Below are 11,027 nucleotides of genomic sequence, written 5' to 3'. Positions count from 1 at the left end.
AATCAGGATGCATCAGACAGAACAGCAAATAAGATTAAATTTAAAGAAGAACTTGAATCAAATTCGGTTAGTTAGATAGGAAATGTAGTGTCCAGATGTGTCTAGATTAAAATCTTAATATACAAAGCTACTAGCACTGTAGGTTCCTTCCCCCACCCCAAATCAGTGGGTGTTCTTTATAAACATAGCAAACTGATATGAAATGGCCACTTCACTCTATTTTAATTAAAGACTAATTCCAAACAGCAAGCACAGCATTAGTATAGAAACCAAACATGCATGGTGGGTTAAGAAACTAAAGACTGGCCTCTTGCATACATGTATGTAAGAAAAATACAACTGATTTCAATGGTTTTTATTAGGCATTAGCAGTTTACAAATTTGAGAGTTGTTTAAGAAATAAAGCTATAGAACAGAATCAGTTGGAAACTCATTTTGGGGGTTTTTTAGATCCACAAAATTTGCAAAATACTTTGTCAGTGGCAAAGTCCAGGCTGTCTAAAACACAGCCCCACTATATTTTCTTATTCACATATTTCGTAATTTATCAAAAAAACTAAGATTGTTCTAAAAATACCTAACAAAACTAAATAGTCAATTAAACTACTCTATCTGTCCCTATAATTATGTATACTTGAATTTTGTCCATTTTGTACACGATACTGATTGTTTAAGAGCACTTAAGGAGACTATATTGCAATTTTTTAATAATTCTCAAAATTATGAATAAATAGATCCCATGACAAAATTAAGTTTGTTACCTTTTTACTTTGAGTATTTATATATTTCATACCTCACCCTAAACAAAAGATTTTCTAGAGGAAATAATGCTCTCAAGGTAATATTCCCTTGTCATTTTAATGCTGAACAACATGAATTTCAAGAATTTCTATTTCATGACAAGCAAAGGTCCAAATCAAGTTCTATATTTTGCTATAATACACTAAATACCATTTCAATGTATGATTTTTTTAAATTAAGATTTTGTTTCTACAAGACACAAAAATGTGAGCAACCAAACTGTGTTTACATGTGGCACCTGAGGTTTATGACTACAGATGCAGAGATTCAGATCAGTAAGTCTCATCTTTCCATGTAAGCACCCTTATATCCACCTTTTTCTTCCCTGCCCCATAGCCAACTGGGGGAGGGGGGGGAGGGGAGGAGGAGGAGAGAGAGATGCATTGTATGTAACACTAAGGACACTGGAAGATACAACACTATAAAGGAACAAAAGCATAAGTGATGTAACAAGTTACTACAAGGTTTTTGCTACATAAAAATAAAGTGACAGTCCGAAAATTCCAAGAACCAGAAAGTAATATGGTAAACAAAAGTGGCAAAACAACTTGCAAAATATTCTACAGCCTGAAGGCAGCCTTCATTTCAATCAGCAATGTGATCACTGGCATATCTGGAGAGAAATTCTTCTTTAGTGTACTTAAATATGTTGATATGCAACTGGTTAAGAATTATATCGATCCTAGAAAAAAGAACAAAACACTCATGGGCATGTCTTCCACAGCAAGATAAATTAAATATGGTAATATTCATTAAAAGTAAGTGAGGTTTAATTTTTAAAGTCACCACATTTAGAAAATTGGCCAAGATTTTCAAAAATAAGAGCTTAATATTGGGCTCTTGAATTTCAAAAATTTAATCTGAGCTCAATGGGAATTGATGGGTGTTTGGTACTTTTGAAAATCAGGGCTCTTACTTAGGTGCCTAATTATGAATTTAGGATTTTAAGTTTCAGTGTCTATTTTTAAAAATATTGGTCCTTCCATCCAGGGACTCTGTGGTACATTTTTCTATCACGTCAATTACAGAGACAAAAGCCTAACACTTAAATTACTACTAGTTACTCTAAAATGGGAAATGAGCAACAAATATGCTTGATAGAATGCACGTTCAATTACTATAAGAAAAGGAACATTTGAGTCATTTTTAAGTCTCAACTGTACCCATGGAAACTTCTCTAAGAAAAGTGAATTAATTGGAAAGTCATAAAAAGCTTTAAATATTTTACCATCTGTTATGAAAGTTCTCTGACATTTCAGCTACATTATATAAAAACAATCAACTTTTTCCCCCCTTACGGAGTTAACAGGAATCATGTGACTAAATCCTCATGACAAGACTTCAATATCTATCCCGTTATTTTTAATATTTCTTACTTTCCTAATTTACTAACCTGTATAGAAGTCATGACTCCATTAGCAAGAACAGAAAGTTTTCCAGCCACTGATTTCACTCCTTGTTTAAACTGAGCCATATCCGGAGCTGAAGGCAAGACATTTGCAATACTGTAACTTCCTATATAGGGAATAAAAAATACAGTATCACTATTGCATGTTAAAAATAGCACGTTTTGAGAGCTATTATCTACTACATTGAACACCAACCCCATGAATGTCTGAATGTCCATACTAACTAAAGTTCTAAAAATTAAAAGTAACCTTTAGATATAAAACAATTAATCAAATTACTCAGACTCATCTTGCTTTTTATTTTCAAATCTCCATTTGAGAATTTGTACATATTCCTACCAAATCTGCTATTTTCTAAAAACATACACTCCACATTCCAAGTTGAGCAATTACACTATGCCAACATATAAGATTCCTCTGCAGTTTCAATTGGATACAAATACTATTAATTTCCTTTCCTAAACTGTTATTTAGCCTTGCTGTGTGTTGTTAAACAGCTGCTGTGTTTTGCTTCAAAGGTGGATGCACTGGTATAGGTGGAATTCCGACACTACCTTTGGGAGGAATTTAGGGTGATGCCGTAGGGATACCTTGTCCCTATGGAATATAGTGTAGGAGGGATCTGCTATCATGGCGGCTAGCTCACCTACCCACATGGCTGAGGTTATGGCTACCAGGAATGTCACTTTCATTGAGAGGTGGGAGAGGGAGCACGTTGCCAACGGTTCAAAGAGGGGCTTCAAGAGGGCGGAGAGGATGAGATTAAGGTCCCACAGGGCTGTAAGCTTCAGTGCTGTCAACAAGAAAGGCTCACAGCATCTAGTAGTCCGTGGTGCACCTCTGGAAATGTCAGAGGACCTAGGTGGTGTCAGTGGGGCCATCCTATCCAGGAGGTGCAGAGGCACTGGCGGGAGGGGGCACACACGGGTGAGTGTTCCAGACGCACGGGTACCATGGCAGTTATTGGTACCATTGGATCCCGTTTGCACCTAGCCTTACTCTCCACATGTGGAAGCTTGGGCATTGGTCCAGTCGGATCCGCGCACAATATCTCACCCAACTTGGCCTGGCTCGGGGAAGAAACGCTGTGCTTTGGAGCAATCTATGATAGGGATCTGCTTTTATGCTCATGACAGTGTTTTTTACTCTAATGTCGGTACTTGTCCTTTGTCTTCAGTACCAACAGACCAGGGGCATACAGGGTGATCAGAGGGGCTCTCACTGCCAATGATGGTCGCTGTACCAGGGGCTCCATCGGTCCCGGATCAGAACATGCCCTCAGTCTAAAATGGCTTCCTCCATCAAATACTTATGGAGGCAAAGCCACAATGTGTGTCTTGCCGAGGTAGTAAAGGCACCTCTGGAGTTTGTCACTCACAGATAATGAGTGCGGGCAGGAGACAATTTTTAAATCACGGAATCTGGGGCATAGTCCCCAGGTGGAGAATGTTCCCCAAACAGGGAAAGAACTACCCTAACGTATAGATCACTAAAATGACAATATACAACTATCTGCAACTAGGTACACAGAACAAGGAGTGGTCACTCTCTTAATAAAATTAAGAGTGTGAAAGAACAGGGGTTTCCGACTCAGGCCGTGTGGCGATTAGAGGGAACCAAAGAGGCGTCAACCCACTGTACCTATTATACCCTCGGCTTGAAGCACAAGGGGATGCATCACGTACGTGCGGGTCAACGGACACTTCTTCCAGACTGAGGTGCATGGCATGCATGCACACCCACATGTGGAATACACATAGGTACCATGACTTGAAGAACTAAACAATTTGCATTTTAGCAGACAACCCCAGAGGGGAATGAGTAGTGGTGTCACCCATCTTGCAATCTTGTGTGCCTTACAGTAGCTCCCACCTGGGCTGCTCACAAACAGCCTTCCAGCATGCAAGCCACACCTGGAGTGTCTGTGTGTAATGGCAGCCTGCCAGGTACACCTGGGCTCTCACTAGCCTGGGTTATACTGCAGGGTGACCCCAACACACCCCAGTCCCAGATCTTCCCCCAGAAATGTATGTCCTGTACTGCCCAGCCCTGTCCTGGCCAGTACAAATATATTAAATCCATTATTCCTTTATAGAAATAATATGCCAGTTTATTATCTTAAATAGCTATCAGGCACTTCAATTTAAAAACACTGGATTAGATAAAACAGTAAAGCAAACTTAACAACTACAAAGAGAGATTTTAAGTGAGGATAAGTAATGAGGTATAAAGTTAGACATGGTTACAAGAAAAATAAAGAGAAAACTCTCACTAGTATCTACTTACAAAACTAACTTAGTTGCAAAGCAAATTTTCTCCAGGCTCCAGCAGATTACTGACCAAACTCGCAGGTCAGAACCCCTCCCCTAGAGTCCAATGGCTGTTTCCTTTTGTCTTCTCAGGTGCGGAGAATGAGGTGGGCAAGGGGCGGGGTGTCCCCTTGGGGCATTTGTCCCTCCTTTTTTTTTTTTTTTTTAAATAGTTTCAGTCCCCCACTTGAAAAAAATATTTCCAGCTGAGACCCAGGAAGACAAGAATATGTTTTTTTTCACCTGTTTGAACTTCCTTTGTTTTCCCTTCTTGCTTGATAACTCTGTTTACTGCTTCAAGGCAATTAAAGCAAGCACACATTGCTTCCTTTGTTTAGGACAGACCTGACTTCTGCCTGGGCAGGGCTGTAGGGTTTGGAACATGTGTTAATAACATCATAGGGGGAATCTTATAACTTCACAAACAATCTTTCCATCCATATTTTAACAGGACAATACGGACCAGCAAATAATGAGTTTTCAAATGATACCTTATAAGGCATACTTTGTACAAAAGATTATTACAATAGTGTGGTAGCATGTAAATACAGGAGTGTATTCTGTCACACTACTTCACGGTTGGAAATAGACTGAGCTGGAGGTATCCTTCAGAATAATCCATTTCAAAGATTCATTGGACTATAAAAGAGAAGGGGACCAAGAAAGAGAAGGTTACTCCCCTTGTGCAATAACTGAGGCTCTTCGAGATGGTTGTCCCTGTGGGTGCTCCATATTAGGTGTCTTGACGCCCTGCACTTGTAATCAGAGATTTGTAGTAGCAGTGCCCCGGTTGGCCACGCATGCACGGAAGCCATCTCACGCCGCTCCGAGTGACCACTTAGCATGCGCAGCCAACCATCCCTCAGTTCTTTCTCTACCCCAGAATCAATGTGAAACTCCGAATCAGAATACCTCAGAATCAATGTGAAACTCCGAAGTAGAGGGGAGAAGGGAGGGTAGTGGAGCACCCACAGGGACAACCATCTCAAAGAACCTCAGTTACTGCACAAGGTGAGTAACCTTCTCTTCCTCTTCGAGGAGTATCCCTGTGGTTGCTCCACTTTAGGTGACTATGAAGCAGTACCCCTCGATGGAAGGAGGGGCTTCGGAGTATTTTTGTTAACAGTGGATAGCACTGAGAGTCCAAACTGAGTGTCGGCAGAGGAATGTAGTTCCAAGGCATAACGTTTGGGAAACGTGTGGGCCAAAGCCCAGGTAGCTGCCCTGCAAATGTCTACGATGGGTATGTTGTTGAGGAACACTACAGACATGGATAGCGCTCTGGTGGAGTGCGCACAAATCCCAGTGGAGCAGGGGTGTTGCTCTGATGACAGAATAGGTGGATACAGCCAGAAATCCATGTAGATAATCTTTGTTTAGAGATGGCCTCACCCTTTGATTGCTCTGTGACCAAAAGAAAGATGGGACAATTTTCTAAATGTCTTTGTTCTTTCTAAGTAGAAGGCCAGAGCTCTACGGACGTCGAGTGTGTGAAGGGATGCCTCCCCAGTGTCGGTGTGGGGTTTCGGAAAAAACACAGGTAAGTAAATGGGTTGCTTTAAATGAAATGAAGAGGTTACTTTAGGTATAAATTTAGGGTGGTGTCTTAGGATGACTTTGTCTTTACAGAATGTGGTATACGGTGGGTGTGCCATTAGGGTCCCTAGGTCCGCTCCTGTTCTTGCTGAAGTGATTGCAATAAGGAAGGAGACCTTCATTGATGGATGTAGCAGTGAGCAAGTCACAAGGAGTTCGAATGGCTTGCCCATGAGGATGTGTAGCATGAGGTTAAGGTCCCATATAGGAGTAGGGTGTTTTAGAGGAGGATAGATGTTGGTCATGCCGTTTAAGAATTGTTTAGTGGTTGGATAAGCAAAGATCGTGGTTCCATCTACCTTAACTTGTAGTGAGGCGATGGCTGCTAAGTGTACCTTTATGGCGCTATTGGAGAGGCCAGCCTTTTTAAGGCCTAATATATAGTCCAGGACTCTGGGTAGAGGGGTAGAATGAGGAGACACATGATGAGCCTCGCACCAGGTGCAGAAACCTACCCACTTATGAGCGTAAGTCTTGCGTGTGCTCAGTTTGCGACTATTCAAGAGAATATCTTTAACCTCTTCAGAGTAATCCTGATCCAGCCCCATTAGCCATGGAGTAACCAGGCTTTGAGACGGAGAACCGCTAGGTTGGGGTGAATGATGCGGCCAGCCTCCTGTATTAGGAAGTTGTGGAAGGGTTTGAGGAGGTTTCACCGCCATCTGTGTTAGGTATGGGAACCACGTCTGTCTGGACCATGTGGGTGTAATGAGTATGACCCTGGCCTTGTCCTGTCTGATTCTGTGTAACACCTGGCTTAGTTCCGGGCGGGAACGCGTACATTAGTGGTGCTTCCCATATTGTGAGGAGGGCATCGCCCAGCGAGTGGTGCCTGAGCCCCGCTCAGGAGAAATACTGAGGACATTTTGTATTGTGAGCTGTTGTGAATAAGTCTACAGTAGGGAACCTCCACTGGTTGAATATGGTCACGAGGGTTGGGTAGTCCATCTCCCACTCATGGCTTTGTGAGAAGCGTCTGCTCAGATGGTCTTCCATGGTATTCTGAAGTCCTGGCAGGTAAGCTGCAGAAATGTCTATATTGCTGGATATGCACCATTGCCCTAGGTGGCGTGCCTCGATGCAAAAAGGGTATGATCGAGCTCTGCCCTGTTGGTTTATATAAAACATGCAGGCTGTGTTGTCCGTGAGGACTTGGATGGTATTGTTGCGGATAAGCGGAAGGAAGTGTTTGCATACTTTTCTAGAATGTTTATATGTAGGTTGGTTTCTGCTGGGGACCAGCGTCCCTGGATGGGGTTGTTGTCCAGATGGGCTCCCCATCCCACTAGGGAGCCATCTGTGGTGATTGTTATAGTGGGAGCTTTTTGTTGGAATGTGACCCCTGAACAGATGTTTTGCAGTTGTATCCACCACTTGAGGGAATCCTCCTCTCTCCGGGGTATAGTGAGCCGTTTGTGGAGGGAATGCTTGTGTGGTATTCAGCAGGCGTGGAGCCAGGCCTGTAGGCATCTCAAATGCAGTCGGGCATGTTTGACTACATAAGTTGTAGCAGCCATATGCTCAAGAAGTTGTAAGCAGACCCTAGCGGACATTTGGGGGCTGTCTGATTGTTATCAGCCTGGTTAGGTTGTGGAATCGCTGTTGGGATAATCTTGCTTGTGCTGCGAGACAGTCGAGATAGGCCCCTATAAACTTTAGCTGTTGGTCAGGGACCAAGGTGGACTTTTGAACCTTTATTTGAAACCCTAGGTTGGTGAAGAGGGTTAATGTGGTTTGTGTTTGTACTGCTATCTGTTGTGTTGGTGCTCTTATGATGCAGTCGTCCAAGTATGGGAAGATCATTACCCCTAGCCTGCGGAGGTAAGCTGTGGCGATGGCTAAGACTTTGGAGAATACCCATGGGGCTGTGGACAGGCTGAAGGGTAGTACTTTATATTGGTAATGTTGATGGCCTAGTGTGAAGCGCAGAAATCGTCAGTGTGCTGGATGAATGGTGATGTGAAAGTAGGCATCCTGTAGGTCAAATCTCCTTTCTCTAATGCTGGAATTATGGTTGCTAGGGTAACCATTTTGAAGGGCTGCATCGTTACAAATTTATTGAGTTTGCATAGGTCCAGAATGCGTCTCCAGCCCCCATTCTTTTTCTGTGTGAGAAAATAACGGGAATAAAACCCTGTTCCCCTGTGTTGGAGTAGTACTATTTCAACGGCTCCTAGTTACAGGAGATGGTTTATTTCCTGCTGCAACACGGTCTCGTGGGAGGGGTCCCTGAAGAAGGATAGGGAAGGTGGGTGGGTGGGTGAGTAGAAATAAATGGGATAGAGTAACCCTTCTGGCTGATTTCCAGCACCTATTTTTCTGAAGTGATGTTGTTCCAGACTGGGTAGTGTGGTAGCAGGTGGTCTCCAAAGAGAGTGGATGTTATCTGATAATCCGGCATGGGAGAAGACAGAGGTCTTGAGCCCTTGACCAATACTTCAAATGATTGATGGGATGTTGATGGTTGAGATGTGGCAGGTTGATCCTGGTTATGCCTGCGCCTTGCTTGTGTTTGCTTGCGGCGTTAGTCATATTGTCTCGGGTTGGGAGTACGGGGTGGGATGGAATCTGGGTATAAAAATATGCCGTTTTTTCTTGTTTGGGGGGACGTAAATACCTAGGTGATTCTTGAGTCCTTTAAAGTATGTAGGGATGGATCTGTGGTTTCTGCAAATAATTTTTGTCCCTCAAAGGGCAGGACCTCATCTGTGACTTGTACTTCCCTAGGAAGCCCAGAGAGGTGGAGCCGTGAAGCTCGACGCATGACCACGGACGTGGTGATGGAACGAGCTGCCGTGTTAGCAGAATCAAGGGAGACCTGCAGTGCTGTTTTGGCAATTAAGGAGCCCTCCGCAATGTTAGCTTTGTATTGCTCCTTTGACTCCTCTGGCATTTGTTCAATAAAAGATGTCATTTTATTAAACAAGTTGTAGGTGTATTTCACTAACAGAGTAGTTTGCTATGTGAAATTGCAGTGAGGCTGAGGAACAGACTTTTTGTTCAAAGAGCTCAAGCCTTTTCCAGTCTTTGTCATAACGGGTGGTTTCTGACTGGTGCTGTTTTCCCCTTTGGTTTACTGCCTCTACGACCAGTGAATTTGGAGTTGGGTGAGTAAATAAGAACTCAGCCCCTTTCGCTGGTACATAATATTTTCTGTCCAAGCGTTTACAGGAGGGTGGGACAGTGGCCAGTGTCTGCCATGTTATCATTGCAGGATCCATTAGAGTAGTGTTAATGGGCAGAGCTATTTTTGCTGATGGGAATGCCTGCAAGATGTCAGTAAGTTTATGCTGAGTCTCTGGCAGCTCTGCTAAAGAGATGTCCAGGGATTCTGTAACTCTTTTGAATAAGTCCTGGAAGGACTTGAAATCACCTCCTGTGGTGGGAAGTGGTGGCATAATTGTTTCATCTGGGGATGAGGATGAAATATGGGTGGGGGAGGCAGTGTGACGCCTTCAGAATCCTCTTCCGGCTCCTCTCCCTCTTCCTCCTGGGCCTCCAATGGCGGGGGGTTCATGAGTGAAGGGGACCGGGGGGCACTTGATGCTGGTAGGTTGGGGAGTTTAAGATTTTGGGCTCTGTAGATGTCCTACTATGGCCAACTGGGTGGCATAACAACAGGTGGTGGTATCCATGGTTGTGCCTGCCAGCTTTGTCCTTGCATAGTTGGTTGTTGGTGAGAGGGTCCTGGTTTCAGGGAGGAATTACAAAGGGTATAAAGACCTGAATCATTCTCTTTATCCTCATCACTAGATAATGGAGGTGCAGATCTGCTCGGAGTGCCTATTCAGGTCAGTCCTGGTCTGACTGGGGTACCGTTGGTGCCGAAGAGGGGTGTTCCCAGCATGGAGGAGATTGCCAGGTCCGCCTGTCCCATGAAGGGTTGCAGTACTGGGAAGCTTGGTGTTGTGGATAGCAGCATAGTATGCTCTGCTGGTGCCGAGGTCTTGTGAGGCTGTGCATATGCAGCAGGTGGCACCATTACACTAGCTGGTGCCGAGGCGTTCTTCGGCACTGTTGGTGCCGAGCTAGGGAGCTTAGCTTTAGCTCATGCACCTGAGAGCCTGGCTGTATCAGTGCCTTGGCTCCTCGGGATGTCTTGATACCAGACATTCCTGGTGCCTCTCGTCAGAGGTTCTCGGTAACGTCAGTACCGGGGCAGACTTCTTGCCAGGAGATCGCTTCTTCTTAGGGGGATCTTTCTGAGGAGATGACTGTAACTGATGTTTGATCGCCTTGTTAGATGCAGGGTCCTTAGACACTGTGTGGAGCCCTTGTCTGAGGCTGCTGCTGCAGACCGTTGGCCAGGAGTAGTCCTGGACTCTGGGTCGGAGGCTGGCCTGAGGGATTTCTCCATCATTAATAGTTTTCGTTGGAGGTCCCTGGCTTTCAGTGTCCTGGCAGATAATTTCTTGCAGGGTGTACACTTCTGTGGTATATGGGTTTCCCTGAGACAGCATGACCATCCGATACAGTAACAGATAGCCTGCAGGTCAGGCAACGTTTAAAGCCAGGGGAACCAGGCATGCCTGAGGTGAAGGTTGCTGTTCAGTCACCATTTGCGGGGGGGCGACAAAATAATATTTACCGATTAAAAAAAATTAAGGACAGGAAGACAAAAGAAAACCGGCAAAAGGGATAAACAAAGATGGGAATATAAGCAATTTTACGACCTAGACGGGCGCTTCTTGAAGAAGAACCCCACGTTATCTATCTTTCCCCTAAGACAACAAAGGTGCCAGCCCTTTGACTTTGGAGGATAGATCGTGATCCAGGAGTTTGGTCAGCCATCTTGATGGAAACGTGACGAGGATTTTACCTTGTACCTAATCTAGCTTAAATTTTAGTTACTAGAAAGCATTTTATCTTGATTTCTCTTGTAACCGTTTCTCACTTTAATTCTTATACTCAC

General features: G+C 44.0%; 1 protein-coding gene across 4 annotated transcripts in view; it reads right to left on the bottom strand.

The window, feature by feature from the left end:
• Positions 1–333: 333 nt before the first annotated feature.
• The window catches only part of ARFGAP3 (ARF GTPase activating protein 3), an 80,772-nt gene continuing 70,078 nt past the window's right edge, over positions 334–11,027 (bottom strand). The window contains exons 16-17 of one of the 4 annotated variants that reach the window (XM_074936940.1): positions 2,195–2,316; positions 334–1,483 (exon numbers count right to left, since the gene is read on the bottom strand). In XM_074936940.1, the coding sequence (XP_074793041.1) occupies positions 1,466–1,483; positions 2,195–2,316 (140 nt within the window). In that variant the 3' untranslated portion in view covers positions 334–1,465. The remainder of the gene's footprint in view (positions 1,484–2,194; positions 2,317–11,027) is intronic. The other 3 variants (XM_074936948.1, XM_074936954.1, XM_074936955.1) reach the window with 3 other exon arrangements.

The sequence above is a fragment of the Natator depressus genome, chromosome 1 (genome assembly GCF_965152275.1).
Source record: "Natator depressus isolate rNatDep1 chromosome 1, rNatDep2.hap1, whole genome shotgun sequence".
In the NCBI taxonomy this organism is placed as follows: Eukaryota; Metazoa; Chordata; order Testudines; family Cheloniidae; genus Natator; species Natator depressus.
The sequence above is the reverse complement of the archived record's forward strand: the minus strand, read 5'-3'. Positions and strand labels throughout refer to the sequence as shown.